The sequence below is a fragment of the Echeneis naucrates genome, chromosome 4, assembly GCF_900963305.1.
Source record: "Echeneis naucrates chromosome 4, fEcheNa1.1, whole genome shotgun sequence".
NCBI classification, from domain to species: domain Eukaryota; kingdom Metazoa; phylum Chordata; class Actinopteri; order Carangiformes; family Echeneidae; genus Echeneis; species Echeneis naucrates.
In genome coordinates this window covers 4,493,332-4,513,921 of record NC_042514.1, presented here as the reverse complement: position 1 = coordinate 4,513,921, position 20,590 = coordinate 4,493,332, and the positions used below count along the sequence as shown (strand labels likewise).

Below are 20,590 nucleotides of genomic sequence, written 5' to 3'. Positions count from 1 at the left end.
TCAAAACTCAAAGTGAAGCTCCACACAGCTGTGATCACATTAACAATGGACGGCCGTCTTTCTCACCCATACAGCACTATATTACTTAACACGAAGCAGAGTATGGAAAACAACACTCCCAGAGGTAAAACAACCCTAAATATTATGCCTGGTGAAGTTTACAGCCTTGTAGTGCATGTGAATTTTCTTTGGACATTAATTACCTTGACTTTCTGACCTTTTCCACTTGGGCCTATTTAAATTTCAACGCTCGCATCATTTTCTTTGTCTTTTGCTGAATTTGAAACGATATTTATTTATGTGTGAATGTGGAAGCTTCTTGGTCACTTTAATGAATAATAAATCGGACACGTTTGGTCCATGATGCATGCGCGCTCTGTGTCCGGTAGATGCTGCTCTCTGCACAATGATCATTTATCTCCTCTTCCGTCCGCACTGAGAGGGATGATTCAGCCTAACAAAACAAAAATGGAGTGAATCAATTAAAAACTTGCTGGCCAAGAGTTAACTCGAGACAAATTATTCTAAAACCCTTAATCCCTCTCTGGATACATCTGTGACATCTGAATCTCTCTTATACTGAAACACGATACCTCATCCAGGAATATTTCTTGTTTCACTTTCACTTGCCTTTGTCATAAATTGGGGCTGCATGATGAGTTCCTTTATCCTTTATCAATTTCTCTTAAAACTCTCAATTTTTCCATGGAATACTTATAATACTTGTAATCAACTGTCCAATTTCAAGACACATTTCTGAAAATATAATTGTCAGCGTCACGAACTGGAATAATCAGAACTAGAACATAGAAGAGAGACAAAGAGATGAGTCAACTGTGATAAAATAAAATAAAATAAATATGTTTATAATCATCGTATGCTGTGATACTTAACTAAGTTTCCAATGTTAGCTGGACACAGAATATAAAGTGTATTTCATTGAGATTTTATTTCCTTTTCTTTCTTTCTTTTTTTTTTTTTTCATTGCAGACGCACAACAACAACAACTCCACTGCGGCTCCTCAGACAAAAATAGGGACTTCATAGGAGGGAGGTGGGCTTGGGGGGGCTTGTCCTGTGGTCTGGAGGGTGACGGAGGGTATCCCTTCCTGCCGACGCTGCCAACACTTCTTCACAGGAGGTCCCATCACCGCCCGGTGCCACTGCGCTCTCTGCTGACGCAACCACGTCGCTCTTGGATCAACGCGATGGCGGACCGCAGTGTCCCCAGACCTGCCCAGGGAGGGACGGAGCAAAGTCACTGAGCCCCGCCGTCACACCGCCGTCCATCCGACCACCTGTTCACCGAGGAGGGGAGGCGGGGGCTGGGCCGGCTGCAGTCGCTGGTGTCCCTCCCGTCTGATAGTAATGCGGGACGGGATCCGCTCGGAGCGCACCGACCGGGCCGAGCCAGAAGTGGAGTGAAGACGGCAGCGGAGCTCGCCGGGCTGACGAGCCGCATGTTGATCCAGCAACTTGACTGACCTACAAAAAAAAAAAAAAAAAAAAAAAAAAAGTCACGTCGCCGGTAAAAGCGGGGACAGCCGCTGTCGGATTTAACGGAGGCTCGAGTGGGACAGTTGTTACGGCAAAATGAAATTTGCGGAGCATCTCTCTTCCCACATCACTCCTGAGTGGAGGAAACAGTATCTACAGTATGAGGTAAAGTGAAATTCATCTATTCTAAAGGAAAATTAAAAAAAAAAAAAAAAAAGAACTGTGGATGTGGACCAAACTCATTTAGATGCATCTTATTTACTTGGAAAGTATTTCAGGAAACTGGAAGACGTGAGTCAATGTTGACTACGGAAAAAATTTGGGTCTCAGATTTAGTGAAGCCTTTTTCCTGAGAGCAATAACCGAGCAGGGAGATAAGGGATGCCCTATTGTTTATGGGGGGTGACTGCCATCATTAACAGCCATATAGGAAGCATTCAGAGTTTATTAATAGTGCTGTTTGCTGAGTTTGAATAGTTTAATGATTAATGTATTGCCTCTTACAGTGGGAGATAATCTTCTTCCTTATTTTAGATATCCATTATATAATGGATATATATACATTTATATTTCATGGATAGAAATCTTTAGCTTTGTGTCTTCAGTTTTATTACTCTCTTTACAAAACATACATTTATTTTGACATCCCTCTTTTTTTTATAGCCTTGAATTTTGTTAATTCATTATATAACTGAGAGGGATAAATGTCACATTTAAAAAAAGAGACATGTTTAGTGTCTTTTCTTTTCTAGTCTTTTCTGTAACTCAAAGAAAAATTCACAGTCTTGAGATTATGCTTTGATTGAATCTTTTGTAAACACCTGATTTATCACACAGATAATCTCCCAGGAATCAATTATCAATATTTTGAGCATTTTGAATATTTTGGAACTCTAATTATTCATTGTTCAGTACAGTTTTGAAGATATAATAGTATTTTATTTTTTCATCAAGATGCAACTGTTAATTTTTGCATAGTTTAACAGAAATGGTTGTCCTTTGGCATCAACCCACAATACAGCTGTCAGAATGTTCTGTCTGCTTCTCTGGAGTCTGTGAATCTAGAGGGACCTTTGTGTGCACACATGGTCTTTGTTGGGTGATATACAGTTACATTAGGAGTATTTTATTTTCACACACCAGCTCTTGCTGGACCTACACTAAGACCTTCAGTGTAGGCATGCAGCGACAGGACAGGCTGCTCCGTTCCATTTAGCTCTATGAATTATAGACAAAGACCCTGCTCTCTTCAACCCAGGCAACCTACATCCCAGACTCAACAGACGCTCACTGTGCTGGTTTTATTTTGGAAGCTTCCCCCGAATGTTACTCTTTAGTTGCATAATAATACAGCAGACATTTAGGTCTGTCATGAATGATCCGTTGTCATCAGCATCTAATAAAAAAACATCCTCAAGAAACATAATTCAAGTTGGAAAAGAATAAATAAATTGCAGAAAATGCATTGAGTGCACTGGAAAGTGGATGCCTCTACCGTATAGTTTTATTTTAATTGGTTGTTAATGTTCATGCTCATCCTTTCGGGGGGTCTTTGTATGTACAGACCGCCGCACAGTGAGCTCAGGGACAGATGCATGGCCATACCAGCCATTTTACACCTCCATTCTTCGCCTCAGCACTGACTGACCTGAGATGGATGATGGGTTGTCGTTGTTGGTTTTTTTTTTTTTTTTATGTAATCTTTGCAATTTGATACTCTTAATTTTTATAAAATATAAAGATCTTGTAAGGGTAATAAAGTTCAACATTGTAGCATTTTAGCAAAATATCTGCATCAGCAACTCTCACTGGAGGTACATTAATTATTAAAAACACCCGTAAGACCAGATGACTGTTTGTTTTTGTTAAAATCCTACATAATGTTTTTAGCTATATTAATTTTTAAATTGGTTCACTTGCTGATTTCTATGAGCGGGAAATACTAATGGATTGAGGGACATAGTCAGTCTTTCTCTGGGTGACAAATGCTTTCATGAGATTCTACTGAATGCAAAACAACAAGTCTGGTGTGAACACAACTGTAATCAGTTATTGATTTATGATCCATGTGGGGGTGATGCCTTTGTTTGCTTTATTTAACCAAAGCAAAAGCCAACATACTGTTGATTTCTGTGGAATTGGAGTCTTTCTCTTTTGGCCATTGTTTTATTCTTCAAATCTTGGCTTTGCAGTGAGGATGGCTTTCTCTGTGCTACTGCAGCTACCTTCAGTCTTTGTCTGACCTCTTCATGCACCATTACTTTGTGAGTGGGTGGATGGATCAGGGAGAAAGCTCTCACCTACTAACCAACTAGTGATGGACATCTTTTTGAAAGCATCCATGCCCTGAGAAACCAGCCAAGAGATGAGGCCAAACATAAAGTTGTTTTCAGGGGGGAAAGTCAGTAAACTTTATTGACGTGTGCCACTCAGACAAAGCCGGTTTCAAATGAAATCTGTTCCAGTGTCACTCTGAAAAATGCAGATTCTCGATGAATACTGCTGTGGTCCAAAGCGAACAGTTGAAGGGCAGTTACAGATGCTGGCGATTCAGTTATCACGCAGAGTGGCAGTCATCACAAGCAGTCCCGTTGTGTGTGTATATAAAGCATTAGGTGTTGCATCGGCCACTGCAGTCAACACTGCTGCTTTTTTATAGCTCAGTTTTCTGTCTATTAAACAAGACAGTGAGCCATTATTTCAGCGGCACAGGTCACTCTTTACATCGAGTCTGTGCAGTGAGAGTGACACCTCCACAGTGGCTCTAGTTGTTACATTTCCAATATTATAGCTGCCCACATGTAACAAAATGACTGTGATTTTAAGTGATAGTCTGGCCATTGTGCGCTAGTTGGATTAATTAACCCGCTGACCAATTTCCACTCTCCTCCTAGTTTTGCAGCAGGCTATTGTGTGGAGATGCGTTGTGCTGCCTTTTCAGATTGGCCAGCTGGTTTCTATGCAGATGAGAATGATGCGGCAAAGTGGCTGTTTTCCAGCAATTGCGAGCTTTGACAAGGCGATTGAGCGATCGAGTAATTAGGTGTGTGCTTTATCCAGTGGGACTGCTGTGATAAACCTATATGCTAAACAGTTGTTTGGTATGGAGGCGTGCATGTCATGCTGATTCTGCAGGGCTTGTGCCAAAGGGCAGGGGGTGTGGGTTCATAGACACAGAGAGGATACTGCATGCCTTTAAATGGCATTTATAAAGAGCAAATGTGTATACATTAAAAAAAAAAAAAAAAAAATCTCACTGATGACAGTTTGAATTTACTTTCTTCTCTCATTCAATTCTGTGCCTGCCTGAGGGCTTTTCATACAAAAGCAAACTTGTAACAACAAACAACATGTAGAAATGTAAGGTATTATGTGTGGTAGCGGTGGAATTTAAATGTGTGTTGTGTAACTGAGGTACAGGTGTGTGTGTGTGTGTGAGTGTGTGTGGGCGAGCGAGAGAACAAGGCCACTTATGCATTTATGTCTGTAGTCTGATCATTTGTGTAAGCTTAGATGAGGAGGAGGAGAGTGCACGTTGAGACTCACATTTCCAATTCAAACCGGCAAAGTAATATTAGTATGGAGTCAGAAAGCAGGCGCCTTTGTGATATCAGTGAGTGATTGCTGTGCGTTCAAAGGGGAAACCAGGTTTTTCTCTAATTACGTTAAGTGATGTCGTGTAAATGTCCAGTCTAACAGACCAGAGCCCTGAATTGTGACGGACACAATGGAAATGATAAATAATCGCCGTTGCAGATTGTCTGTAGTTTGCACAGCGAAAGTGTGATTTATCAGCGTGTTCTACAACATAAACATTATGTATACAACAGTCATGGCAACTGCTGAGAACCCCCCCACCCCCATCTATACCGCCCTCCTTCCTTCCATCCTCACCTCATCGTTCCTCCCCCACTGGGAGGACATCTGGTCCCTGATCAGACCTGCCCTCTGCTCCCCTCCTCCTCTCCCCTCCAGCCTCTCCTCCCATCCTCTCCACTGCTCTTCCTACATGCAGGGATCCACTTATACACGGCGGAAGGGATTCAAGTGATCCGCCATTGATTTGCTTTGTGTTTGAGCCTCGTGTATCTTCAGATGCCCATTGTAGGATCTGCTCGAGTGCAGGGATAACAATCTCAAAGCATCTAGGAGAGAGGTGTTAACCATCTAGAAAGCAAATATTTTGCTTAGCGTCCACTCAGCTTGTCAAAGCTATTAGAGGACTGAGTGACACTGAACACACCACAGCGTAAGCCTCAGCTGAACATAGTGACACGAGTGTGTGTGTTTGGTTTAGGGAGCGTGCATCATCATCAGGTTAATGCACGCTCATTCAAACTGACGGCCCCTTTAGGTTTGGCTTACTTACTGTCTACAGGTTTCTCCACTGATTATAGCCAAGCCCGAAGGTTTATCCTGATTCCCCAAAGAGCTGCCTAGCCCCACTTTCCCATCACTGCCATCACCATGGCGATGCCTCCCTCTTAATGAACGCCTCTCTGTCTGGATCTGAATGTCTATTTCCCACCTTTTTTTGGGGGGGGGGCTTTTTGTTCACCAGAGATTAGCCAGGACCGGGCCCTGCTCCAATCATGTGCATGCACAGTTGGTCTCCTGTGATTTTTGTCAGACAAGACAGAGACAAAGCTACACGCACACGAAATGTTTACCTCCCGGATTAGGCTCCAGTGTCTGAGTCTGATTGTGCACATAACTCACAATCTAGGATGCTACTAATGCACAGCAGTTTCTGAGAGGTTTCCACCCACGCACAGAATTACTCAGCGTATGCTCTCACTGTCAAGTTATAAAAGCAGCAGGTTCTATAGGAACCCGGACTGTCTGACATGCAGAGGATCAGACAGGGAAACATGCATTTTCACAGTTCATCCCCATGCAGGAGTCGCTGGATGCTGTATGAAAACAGACAGCCTGTTTGGCTCGGTGTTGTGCACTGAGCCTTACAAACACAGCGGCTTCCCTTCATTTTTACTACTTTGCTGGTGCAGTTTAGTTTGAAAGAGTTCTCACTGGGGAAAAAGGGCTTCAGCTGCAGTCCACTCTCTGATTACCACTGATATGTTCCGATGAGCCAGCGCACAATTATCTGTCAGTTTCCATTATCTTCAAGGTCAATCTCTTTACAGAGAAACAACCTCATTTAACCACTGCAGCTATCTCCCTTTTTTCTCTCTGTCCTTTGTATCTGTCAGTTTACTGTCATCCTCCTCCTCCTCTCTATCTCGTTCCCCAATGTAAATAACAAAGATGTAATTCTTGTCAATTAAACTCTACACCTTTCAAAGGACTGACTCCGATGCTATTCATTTCAAAAATTCAAACAATTCAAACAGTCTTTGTGAGTCTTTGAGACGTTGTTTGCAGCCACTGTGTCTAATCACATTCATGTGCGGCTGAGAGTTTTGCTGAGTCACTGTTGCTCCGATTTTAGAGGAATTGAAGTACTTCTTCTAAAATCCCACATTTCCCAGACAACAGATCAACAATTGATTTTCCATGCAGTCAGGAAATGAAGTCTTTTCTGTGTATTAGTTTCTCACGAATGCTCTTGGTCCCTATCCAGTTGTAGCGCTTGCATTACGTTCGTTACATTTGGATAATTAGTGCTTATTTATAGCACTAATCATCCAAATATTTCCACTGCCATATTTGAACTAATGTTTTCTGTCAGTGTGTGTGTGTGCTTTTGATATCCTTGTGTAACTCACGCTGTTCTAACTGGTGAGTAAAATGCCAATTTATGTGTTGTTCATTTTGTTACCAGCTGTGTGGCCGTTGCCTCCCATATGGGGAAAGTGTTTACTTAATGGCCCTCAAATGGATTCCTCTGGTTTAAATGCTACAGTAAAAGCAGATGGAGCTGACAGTTGTCTAATGTCTCATGGCCCATGCTCGGCCCGTCAGTTTTTATTTAATCTCCTGCAAAGTCAGGCAGTTTTAGTTTCGTTTTTATATTTTTGGGTGGCAGTGGCAGACAACTGAAGTGAATTATCCATCCTGAGCTAATTAGACTTCAAAAACACTCCCGCAGGTGAGTCACCATCAGTCTCACCTTTTCGACAGGTGTTATCGGTCCAATACGACTGGACCAAAAACTCACAAAAGGTTAAAAAAGGTGTAACATCTTAGGCACGAAATACAGAGCGTTCCCGTTCCATTCATAATCGACTCTGGTTTCTCACAGGCCAAGTAAGTGCTCATCCTACGCACTTGTTGTGAATTCCTCCAGTCCTTTGACATTTCCTGTTCTTACTTGGGTCAGTGCTTGCAAACAGTTCAGCACCAGAAGTTCTGACTATCTGTTTTTCTTCATCAGGCCTTCAAGGAAATGCTGTACGCGGCCCAGGACCAGGCTCCGTCCGTAGAGGGTAAGGAGACTACTGCTTGCATAAACAAGCCCAGACATATAGCCGCCCACAGACACACACCTCTGTACCCCCTGCTCAAGGCCTGATTGGGCATCCCCAGAATAACAGCCCGCCCATCTACTAAAAATAGGCAAGCACTGCTAACACGCTGCCACTCACTCCACAGTCTATGACTCAACCAATTACCAAATCCACACTCCATAATTTTGCTATCTTTGTAAACCTGCTTGAAGAAGTGGAAAACAGAAAATCCAAACAATTTGCAACAGTGTTCTGGCTTTGACCATAATAGACCAGAGCTGGAGTTTAGTCCTCAGTGGTGCTACTCGACATAGCAAAGATAAGGAGGGCATCTGGCTATAATTAATCTTTGGCATTAGACTTCAAGCGATTTGTAATGTGGGAAAGAATGCAAAGCATTTGTTTTTGATATATCATGGAACAACTTCATTTAATTGCAGCTTGGAAAAGTCTATCAGGATGTCGTGACTGGCCACATGTCTGTCTGTCTGTCCGTCTGTCTGTCTGTCTGACGAGCATGTGTGTGTGGTGATAGGTTTTTCGGTGTTGTGAAACAGGCCCCTCACAGAGCTGTGACTCCCTGCGCTCAGTTCCAGCTGAGGCCGGCTTGATGCGGACGGGAATGTGATGTGATGTGATTCTATGCAAAGATGACTGTTTTCCTGAGATGTAACAGATGGATGACACAACTTTGCCTCTGCATGTGCTAGTAAGCCTCGGGCCCACAGATCAGTTCCAGCCGTTTGTTGACTTTATTTTAGATAGATGAAAGTGGAGACATTTAGATATGAAATGTAAAATATTCCATGAAATTGGCTTTAAGTCTATGAAAGCTCACTGGATTATTACAGCTGTAAGATTTTTATATGTGTGCGTCTCGCTCGTTCCTAAATAGAAATTCTAATCCTCCTACAGAACACGTCTTGTTCAGTGATAACCTATGAGTTGTCTCTTTTTGAGTGCTGTCTCCTGAGGCTGTTAGTCAGGCCAGGAAGGCTGAATGCGGATGATAAATGATTTCCTGTCTCAGTTCTGAGTTGTGCTCATGGGTCACCGCTCTGCCTCTGTCGGCCTGTGGCGAGATAGGTGAGCGTGTTTTATGAACAGAGATGGGATCAATCCGTCACCATCAACCTGGCATCGTTGTGACGTTTTTTGTTTTTTTTTAACTGCGTGCCTTTTACAGTTTTACAGAGTTTCTCTGAAAGGCTGAAGCAGAGCAGGAGTGAGTGCAGACACAATCAGCGCTGGCAAATCTGTAAGCGAGTCATTGTTTGCCGGTTTTGGTGGTTTCATTGGAAATAATGAAAGCAGAAGCAGAGATAACACAGAGTCATCAAAAACACTCTCCAGCAGCTCAGATACGTTGACTTTTCTGAAGAGAAACAAGGTTAGCAGGTGTTATAAAATTCAAGCCTACTGCAGCTTTCTCTTCAGGTTCTCCGGTCCCAGTCTGATTGAGTTTAAACCGAGCCGGAACTTATATCGTGTTTTTATCCCGTATGGGACAAACCACTTTACAGTTTGCCTCCTTCTTTGCCACCTTTTTACACACTTCCTTGCACATTGATGGTGGCAGAGCTGCTGCGCTAAGAGAAGCGTTGGGTTCAACATGTGGACAGCAGGACCAACAACACCTGCCCGCCCGTCCTCCTCTTTCACATCATCCGACTCCTGCACTGTGTTCGTCTCCCTACCTTTCCTTTGAATTTGATTATTTTTGCTGTTGTGGGCACCAAACTCAGAGCACGCAATGAAAAAACAGTAGACCTGCAACAAATTTTTTCTTATCATCATTTATTCTAGCACCTGTCTTCTCAAATAACGATGAATCGTTTGGTGTGTAAAACAAGGGGATGTCTTCACGTTGTTCATTTTGTCCAACTAAGAGACACAAAAGACACAAAAATAGACAGTTTTATGGTCTCATAAAACAACTAGAAACCAGCATCCTGTAAAAAAGTGCATCTGGAATTGAGGAGTTGGGATTGTGTGAATTTTATTTATTTTTTCTCTCATGAAAAGGGAAAGTTGATGTCATCACTGCACAGCCATAGATTGTGATGCTGGTGCTGCCACAGTGGCCCTAAAGCCAAATTTCAAATGACGTGAAATGATGTGGCGGTGTTGCTTCAAGCGTCCGCTCCGCTCTCTTTCTCTCCTTCCCTCCCTCTGTGTTCTCTCTCCCACTTCACAAAAACTGAAGTTTTTGGTATTCAGAAGATGTTGCCTTCGCCTCAGGGAAACTGTTTACTGGGATATAACTATTTGCTCACCCACTCTGCTCTGTGAAAGGAAGCCCCGCTGTACCTGATAGAGCTGTGTGGCACATAGATCCAACAGGCAGCACTTCAAAGCCCCTGCCGGAGCCTCAACATGTGTCGTTGTCAGATTGGGACACTGTGACTACACATGGCAGAAAAAGCGTAATGTTTGCGGTTTGATCTTTCTGGGAGTTCATTATTTCTTCTCGTGTTATGTTAGTGGTGGTTGCAGAACCAGTGTAGGTTTCGTTTAAACAGTCGTTACCCGATCGACACCTCCACCACAGAGAGCTTCTGCGGCAGCAAACCACAGAAAACACATTCTGTTCATCAGCACCATTTTCTAGCAGATTAATTGCTCAGCTTCAGTAAAATGGACGCACAGTAATCAAGGGGGCTTGATGCAAACAGACACGCACCAGCATGTGGACATGATGGCGTCTCTGCTGCTGCATGTGACCCTTCACCCCTCGTTAGGATCCATTGTTCTCGTTCCCTCCGTCCCGCCGCTGGTCCTTGTGTAATTTTAATTAAAACATGCCTGTATCTGTTACGTGGAGAGCCGGTGGAAGACAACAGAGCCAACAGCTGGCTGCCCCCCCCCCCCCCCACCTCCACCCCCATTGCAACCATTAGAATGAGTTATCCCAAAATCTAATTCAATTAGGCTGCTGATTATTACAGATACCCAGAACAATGGGCCCACACAGTAGAGACAGCTTAAACAGGAATCTGTGTGTGTGTGTGTGTGTCTGTGTGTGTGTGTGTGTATGTGTGTGTCTGTGTGTGTGTGATGCTATTTTATGTAACATTCACATACTGGACCTGCCACATTTATCAATATTGATATTAGGTTTTCTATTCCCTCATGGCATTGAGCTTTTACACTACAAACCCATTCATTCACTCACTCACTGAAACATTCATTCATTCATTCACTTACTCAAGCGTTCATTCATTGTGTCCATTCTGTTGCTCTGTAAACGGTCGTTTAATGTGATGGTATCTGTGTTGGTCTTAGAAAGATGGCACAGTCGGATTCACTCAGGGAGTAAGGGCGGGGCTCTTGTATAGTACTATGAGCATACACACACACGCACACACACACACACACACACACACACACACACACACACACACAAACTGTCCGAGGAGGGGGATGGGCTCACTCACAGCTCAGAGGACCACAGAATGGATTTTCGTCTAAATCAGGAGGTGTTGATTCCTGGACATGAATGAGTCAGCTCCACTACACACCCCCCCCCCCCAAAAAAAAAAAAAAAAAAAATGAATGGATGATTCCTCATGTGACTCCACAGTCTATATTATATAGTGAGGTAAATTAGATAGTAAGTAAGTAAATGCCCACCCTATTTTCACGATTGCCTTGTGGCCTCGGCGTCAGTTGCCTTATCCCTTTAGAGCTTTTCATGTTTTATGCAGTCAAATCAATAACTATATAAAAGCTGCAGTGTGAAAACAGGATGCAGTGTTCTGTGTGGTAATGAGTTGATTTACCTTTCCCATTAAAATGAAATATGGTGGTATTTGCAAAAAAAATATTTTTTTTTTTCCTTTTCTGCGCAAACTCTTAACCTTTTATGATGTTTGAATCAAGCCTGAGTTGAAATGCAATCCTTGGTGATGAATTTTGTGGCTGTAACCAAGACAGTATGGAGCAACATAAATCATAAGGAATATATTTTTAGGCTCTACTGCAACACATAATACAGCTCTGTTTTGAAACCTTCAGTATAACCCTTAATAAATAAATAAAGCAAAACATAATTATCTGTGTTGGAACTGCTCAGATTGAGATAGATGTTTAGGTATCATAATATAAAATAATTTCGCTCTATCCGTGCGCTAAACTTTTTTCCTGCCATGGAGCTATTGGATGTGAAAACTTCATATTTATCTTGTGTTTACAGCCTGGGCTGCTCAGAGAGAGGAGAGAAAACAGTGTAATTTCTGAAATATTCAATATGAAACCACTCCTTGACATTCTGCACCTTGATAGAGACAAAAGGATAGAAAAACAAATATAACCCAACAGAAACCTCTCAGATGATCCAGATGGTTGTACGGATGAATGCATTCATGTTTCTTTGTTGTAACTGAATCAGTACCAGACAACCACAACGTTCCACCCCAGACACCTGTACCACTCACAGCCCGTCACGACCCCCTCGGTGTAATAACTTCGCCTCTTTATGGCTTTGATTACAGGGGAATTAACAAAACGATAAACCTGCCTCACCCCTTTTAGCTCCGACCAAGCTTCATGAATACTTTTGTTCCTTAATTTGCTTAAAGAAATCACCATGATGAGTCAAAGCCAGAAATGATCTCCACTCCACCTTTCCACCGACGCTCACTTATTCTGCTGTTTCCTATTGTTGTCCGTGCTCAGCCGCCATTTTGTCCGCTGGTGTTGCCGAACACGAGGAGAGGTTAGTTGAAGGCTGCTAGTCGGTGTTGTACACTGCTGATTGTTATTCTGCCGGCATATATGATGGAACAGCAGCTGTTATTACTGTTTGTTCCCCTTGGAGTTTGTCCTGATTTCTGTCATTTTCTTGCCTCAGCATGCTGATAATTGAAGTTTTTTGTACTCAGGCAGGTTTCAATGATTTCCTTTTTTTCTCCAAATTATGCTTCTGTGTTGCATTCAACCCAAGCAGCTACTGGATCTGTGTTTGTGTCTAAACAAATATTAGTGTTAAAAAAACAAAACCATCAAAATCATCCTCCCAGCTTTAAGATGTAGCATTGTATGCATCTCTACAGTGGACGAATAAATGAATACACACAGTGTCTCCCAGGACACTGTAGCTCACAGCACAGCAGACACTAAGTGGAAAGAGACAGAAAAACACATTCAACTCTGCGAGTACAGACGGATGCAGGCAGGATGGTGGCGGGTGGAGGGTGTGGGGTCAGACAGACGCACAAAAGGTGATTGAAGCGAGTGAAAAGATGGGAGACAGATGGACAAGCAGACAGGTAGACAGGCAGGAGGGTTCAGCAGGACAGTAGTGTGGCAGCCGGGGTCTCCCACCAGTCTGCATTATTGATGGGCCTATCTGACAGGCTGCTGCCGCTTCCAAGCGCTAATTGTTGGGTTTTTGTGGGGGATGGTTCCTTTTTTTTTTTTTTCTGTCCTTCATCTTGGTGCCTCCTTGAAGATGTATATGGATAATCTTAAGCTAACTCAAACGGAGCACTGGCCCCAAACTGAGGCCTTTTACTTCTACAAAGCAAACAAATCCTCTTGCTGTTTCTCAACAAAACCACATTTACTGTCTGCAAAACTTCTGAGGCTCCATGTCAGTGCCTGTTACTCTGCTGCATACCACCAGGAGAGATGAGATGCTTAAGGCTCTTATATATCCAGCAGAGATTATTAGTTCCTAATAGACTAGAGGACCACAACATCAAGTTCTTAAATAATTCAGGGAGTTTCTTTAGCTTAGGCAATCGCATCAAGTTCATAATCAAAACGGAAAAACAGAAAGGTTCTCATCCAAGGAGGTTTAGCTTGCACAGTGGACCTCATAAAGCCGAGGAGGAGGGAGGCGGCTGAGGATTGGTCCTTTAATGAGGTTTCTGAGGATATTAGGGAGGAGGCAAGGAGTTTAGGGGGGGGTCATGGTCAATATAAACCTTGGATCACGTTCCCAAGGTCAGTGACTAATCGAATTGAGATAATAAAACAGTCAAAAAGGTGATAAGTAATTGGATGAAGATGGTGGGGGTGGGTGAAGAATGAAGGCCATCAGCCTTTGCCTTTATGTTTGATGTTATGATTATGACAGAGCGAAGAACAGGAGAGATGTGGTTGGAAAAGCATGACAATTGGATTGAATGACCAGAAATGAACAGAAAAAGAAACAGAGAGAAGCAGAATGACCGATCCTTCAGGCAGTAGACAGACAAACAGACTGAGTGGGAGGTCCCCGGGCTCATCTCCAATGCACATTGCCCTGCATTAGCACTACAGCCATCCCGCAAGAGAAAGACACAGACAGAAAGAAAACCTTGATAGATGAAAGTCTTCCATCCATCCATCCATCCATTATTCATCGGCGAATTAGATCTCGCCTGAATGAAGTGAAGGGGGGGGGGGTGAGGTGAAGAGGGAGAAGTATGGGTGGACTTAAGGAAGGAGGGATCTGTTTTGGTGTTGGGAAAGGGCAAGGAGTTCAGATGAGGATGTGGCTGCAGTGCAGGTGGTATTTTTAGATTTGGGGCATTTGACAGAGCACTTGGAGGATAAAATTTCTGCTCGTGCAAATGTGCAAATTTTGTCAAAAAAAAAAAAAAGGATGAAGAAACTTGAGCTGTGGAGCCAAACGGGCAAATAAAAAGCAGCACCTAAAGGGGAAGGGGCGCAGGCAGGAAATATGATGATGGCGTGTTTGTGTTTTTTCAGGATGGGGTTAGCTGAAGGAGAGGTTGGAGGTGTTTAGAAGATTTTTCTTCTTCTAAGTTTTAGGACTTGTCAGGAAATAATAGTCTACAACTGTATGTGTGTGAACATTTCTGTATTTGAGCCCGTCTTGGCGTTGATTTCCTGATCCCCACACCTTCACCGGAGTGAAGATGACCTGAACAAGCTGTGATCTCTCCGTCTTCAAAGACGGACGGAAGCTCAACACTAATCCCAAAGACGGACACTAAACGTGTTTCTAAAACGCTGCGCCTTTAATTAAATGGGAATGTGATCCTGTAAAGGTTAAATTAACAGAGAGCTGAGATCATATGATCTGGCTGTTTGCCAGCTGCACAACCGGAGAGCATATACATAGACCACCAGCAGTGATGTCAACAATCTGAAACATGGAAGGCATGTGAATGTGATGAAATCAGTCTCTGCTGTTCAGTGAGCGGCCTCGGTCTCAGGGGTTTGGTATATTTGCTTAGCATTAGCACGGCTTCCAAACCATAATCTAACCCCTGTTATGAGGCAAGTTATTGTTTTTAATCTGCAATGAGCAGCCTAATCAACCGCTTTGGATGTCTGCCAGCGGATCAAGCAGACTCTGAGTGTAGCCAATCAGTCCGAGCTGACCGCATGGCATTTAGATTCACACACAAGGCTGCTCTGATTCGTTTGAACAGTTTTCTGTATTGACTGCATTACTTGGCAAAACAACTTGACTTGGCTGCTACGGACACTCAGATGGCATCTGCCCCGCGTTCAGAGATTAAAGCTCTGCAGCCTGAGTGATAGAAGGGAATAATACAAACAGCAGAGCCGTGATGATGGATGGCTGGAGAGGAAAGAAGAGACATGCGACCTTGTATCTGCTGTGTGTGTTCTGATGTTTTTATCTTCTCATGCTGCCGCTCTCTGCTGCACTCACACACAGCTCACTGCAGAGACCCCCCCCCCCCCGCACACACACACACACACATGCACACATTTGGACACATAAGGAGCTGTGTGCTACAGAGGGTGTGGGTGTGATTGCGAGCTATAGATGATGACAGCAGGGCCATATGCTGATGTATTTCTGTTTTGTTTTTTTGTGGTTGTACAATTAGACTACAACCAATGAAATATTACAATCCACTCTCATCTCTGCTGTAAATGCTATAAATGCTTTGAGGAAATGCAGACGCATAACTGAATTACACGCACTGATTTATATTTTCAGTGGGTCAATCTGATTTTAGCTTTTTTAATTCTGTTTTGTAAACTAACTCTCTGCCTGTGATAAGGAAGCTGTTGCTTGTGTTATTTTTACAAGTGAAATGATATATTCGCTTTGGATGAGCGTCGTTTTGGTGTGGTGATTCATGGTGTCTGTACGTGGGTGGGTTTGCACTTTGTGTGTTAGTGGGTGAGAAGAGCATCGCAAAAGACACAGTGTCCTTCACTGTACCTGTGTGCTGCATCTCTGCATCTCTCTCTGGAGAAACTCTGGCTCTGACTCTGAGGATCGAAAGAAAGAAAAATAGACAATAGACCAGTAGCACGAAACTCATATGCTTTATTACTTCTATATCGCTGTGTTGACTCTCCGACAATTGTCAACACAATTACAGGCCTCAATGCTACAGCTGAGCAGAGGGATCTATTTCAGATCTGATATCTGATGGAAGCGTTTCTCGAGTAGTGTACCGGAGAGTTTGACTTTAAATTGAGCTGTTCCCATAGAGGTCAGTGCCAGTGTGCAGGATTGCGTGTGTCTGGAGAGGCGTTTGCAGAGGTGGTATATATTTGTGTGCATTACAGCCTCCTTATATCTTATCCTCGACTTTACCTGCTGGCAAAATGAGAGTGACACAGTCTGTGAAAAAGACAAAGACGTGCCGCTGGAGGTTCAGCAGCAGTGAGGGCTGAGAATGGCAGACAAAATGTGAGAGCAAGCATGAAGAGGAGAAAAAAAAAAAAAAAAGAGGTGACATTGGTGGTAATTGGAGGAAAAGGAAGCTAAAGCCTCAGGGAGCCTCCTCTCCCAGACGTTACTATTACTATTACTAAAGATGTAAAAAAAAAGAAAAACTGGATGTAGCAAACAGATGAGAGTCTGACTGAAGTGCTTTTATTTGCTCCTTCAATAAATTTTGATTCAAAGTACATTTGAACTGTTTCCCAATAGAAGCAGGAAGAGTAATAATGAAGTATGTGAGGTCAGGGGACAGTTCCTTCAGGGGCCACAAAAATATTGGTCCAGGTGTAATTTTTTTCTCTTATTTACCCTTTATCACATGCTTCTAATCTGGAGATGAGATGAGGGAAAAAGCTATCAATAATTCAAAGCTATTGTTCCCTCCTGGACAGCCTGTTTTTATATTAAATGTTGAATTATTAACAGTGTGCGAGATTGGAAGTACGGTTAATCTCCCCTCTGGTGCTCCTAAGTCCTCAGAAACTGTCCTATCACTTAGTGGCAGCCAAAACGGCGCCAAAACAGGTAGCTGGTAAAGCAGAAGAAGAATCGCGGTGGCAGGAGAGTATTTAATGGCTTCATGGTGCACAGGAGGCAGAAGCAACAAGATTAAAGACACCGAAAGACAACACCGACGTGTGTTCACGCTTTCTCATACACACAAACACACACTGATTGAGTCGCCATGTCAGGACCCTTGGTGCTCATCGTTAACACGCCCTCTTAACCATCCCTGTTACTGTATACTGGCCTCAGGGAGGATGCTTATTGTGCATATAAGGTGAGTGTGTAATGTATTCATGAAGTGCGTTAATAATAACTGGTGCTGGTGGAGTTGACTTACTGTCAGGGTTGTGTGTGGATGTTACGTATTTACAGCGTGTCTGTTGTCTGACTTCCTTTCCTGCCATTCGAAAGAAGCGTCGTCTTGACTTGCAATCAGCTTGATTACAGTGAGGCCCCTCGACGGCTTTTCAGTAGAAACAACAGTTTGTCTCTATTTTGCATTTTGTCCTCAGGGCAAACTGCACGGCAGCTTCTTGACAAGTGCCATCTGATAATTAGGAGTCATAATCACCCTATTAGTATGCAGCTGAATTGAGCAGAGAGCAGCTCATTGTTCCCCTGGCTTGTGCCGAGGCCATGTATTAGAGGATTATTGTAAATTTCTTCTTCGTGCTTTTAGAGAAATAATCATATATGTATCGCCTTTAATTGTTGTATTATTAATCTCAAAAGCATTTGTTTTTGTTTTTTTTTGTTTGTTTTTTTTTCTTTACTGTAGCCAGCAATTCGGTCTGCAGTGCTCATAAAGCCTCTATTTGGGCGAAGGGAATTGTTTTTGAAGGCAGAAAAATCACTAATGGTTGGGTTAGTGTTACAATGTTGGCTTCATTGTGGCATTGCAACGTTATTTTCTGTACCGTTCTGCGGACACACAAAGCCCCGCTGAACTTTCCCCCGCCACTGTTACCATGGCATCAAAGAAAGAGACGAGAATCACTTGAGCCTTGTTTTGTTCCTGTGACATTCAGGACCTCAGCGTGATCACCACAGAACACGGAGAACTAAAGGCCAGGGTGTTAGGTTGAATTTTAATACTGTCCTGTGAAAGCACGCTGAGAACCCAAACACGCTGGCTAAGTTAATGTAACTTAACCTAATTTATTCTCTGCATTGTGAAAAAAAAAAAAAAAAAAAAAAGGCTTTGTTGTCACGATGGGACGCATTGTCGACTGCTCCCGCTGTAAAAGCATCACACCTTACACTAAATGCATTCTAGGCATTCTTTATGATGATCATGATAACCAGATAAATGTTTTTATCATTGTGGACTATAACTCAATATTGGCCACTGATTGTAGTGACTCCCGCGCGTCAGCAGAAAACAGGGCATCGCAATATTTTCACTTGGTGTACACTAAATGGACGCACAGTGTGGCGATCTGTAAACTAGCATACAGTTAGTATTTTTTTACAAAAAGCAGTCGTGTACAGTTCTATAGTTTTTAATCTCTTGCTCATGTCACCTTTCACTGCATCAATCTCTACTTGGGCTGGGAAAAAAAAAATCCCATATTGCTGTTATTTTGGCAGATTTTTCAGAATGATGACTGATGAGATCAGGATGAGAAATGATGATGCTATTTTTGACTGGCCGTGGTTGATTTATGGTATGTTGTTTATCGTACCACCCATTTATCACATACTTTGATCAAAAAAAAAAAAAAAAAAAAAAAAAAATCAGCTCCCCGGATTGGGATGTTTGCACTTGGTCATTTTGTGATTTCAGTCGTAACTTCAATGACACTCTTTCTGGCTCTCTTACGTTCCTTCTGTCACGTTCACTGTCTAAGATAAATGTAGGAGTCGTGTGCTGGCGAGGCGGTGAGCGTTTTTACATATCGACTGACAGCCAGGAACTCCCACCTCTGACACTGACCTTGACTGATTGGCTAAAGGGGTAACATTTGCTCAAATGCTTTTTGAGAAAATATTTCTGCAGTGCCTATCACAGCCCCTAGGCACACAAAGATATGTGATAGGTGTTTAGTATATTTTAACAGAAAAGAAAGTCTTAAAAAAAGATATTCTACAGTTGCAACTATTAATTCTAAAAGTTCATAATTCATAAAAGCCAACATTTCTATTTGCTGATGTATTTTTAATTTTTTTTTTCTTTTTTTTTATGTCTGAGGCCTCAAATTTCTTGATTCTTACAACTTTGGAGTGTATGAAAGTTTGTTTGCTTGTTTTTTTATTAAAGCACCACGGGATAATTTTCATTGCTTATTGCTGCTTGTGTCTCGATGTCGTTCTATCTCTGCTGTTTTCTTTTCTACGGTTCAGCAGTGACTCAAGAGGTCTGCATATTGTGTGTTTGTGTGTAAAATGCAGGTTAACAAGGTGCACTTCAGATCAGGAGTCGATCTGTCTGCACTGAAAAGATGCTGTTTGCTGCAGGTTCAGTCACTGCGGTTCATCTTCTGACATACACACTCACACACACACACACACACACACACTGCTCCGAAACCACAAAAATCTGCAGCTCTGTGTTGGTGGTCTGTTTGTATCTGGGCCAGATGAAGGGGATGAATGGGAATTCAGAGGCGGAGTGCTCGCTGGTGGCTGGCAGACAGCGGCTGGTGCTCGTCTATGTGCTGCTCTTTAAACTCGGTCGGTATCTGACCCATGCTGATGAGTGATGAGTGACACACACACACACACACACACACACACACACAATAGACACTCTTTACTTTGTATGCCACAAATACATATTTTACACAGCATGCTCACAAACAAACAATGTGTCCCACATTCTCCTGACACGGTCCCAAAAACAGACATAAACCAACACGTCTTGCATAACACCGTCCAAATACAAATATACGATGGAATTGAACTTAAATGGAGGTTATTTTAAGATATGAAGGATGTAGTAAACCTATTTAAAACACCTTTTCAATTATCTCTTTCTAATGATTTCATATTAAACCCAGTTGTTTCGGAGGTATCTGTATCATTTATCTTAGATGATACTTCAAAAACAAGTCCCAAATGGGAAAACCTGAAATTAACTTCCTGCTCAGGTAAATCACGTAAATGATATAACTCTCAAGCACCACAAGGTCAGTAAATTCCTAATCACATTGAGTCAGGAAATTGCTCCTAATCTAATAATATCAAGTATTGGATTCCTTCCTCCCTGCTCGGAGGACAAAGGTAGAACACTATGAAAGTATGATGGCTCATTCATAAATTAGAGTTACAGTGTTACAGTGAGGAAATGGAAAGAAGTTGAACTGACAAACTGCATTCAGCTTAAAGCTCAACTTTAGCAACAACATCATCGCCTTCAGCTTGTCTCCTTTTACGTTGGTGGCTCAGCTCAGATAGCGAATTAAAAAGTGAGAACATTAACCAAAAGTCAGATTATCATCACAATGAAAAGTGGCCATTTTCTCGAACTCAGCATTGTTTAGGTTTGGAGTGAATTATGTTAGAGGATAAG

At 42.5% G+C, this 20,590-nt stretch overlaps 1 protein-coding gene across 3 annotated transcripts in view; it reads left to right on the top strand.

The window, feature by feature from the left end:
• Nucleotides 1-1,041: 1,041 nt before the first annotated feature.
• Nucleotides 1,042-20,590, top strand: part of xpr1a (xenotropic and polytropic retrovirus receptor 1a) — a 55,539-nt gene continuing 35,990 nt past the window's right edge. For all 3 annotated transcript variants that reach the window (XM_029500071.1, XM_029500070.1, XM_029500069.1), the window contains exons 1-2: nucleotides 1,042-1,662; nucleotides 7,835-7,886. In XM_029500071.1, the coding sequence (XP_029355931.1) occupies nucleotides 1,594-1,662; nucleotides 7,835-7,886 (121 nt within the window). In that variant the 5' untranslated portion in view covers nucleotides 1,042-1,593. The remainder of the gene's footprint in view (nucleotides 1,663-7,834; nucleotides 7,887-20,590) is intronic.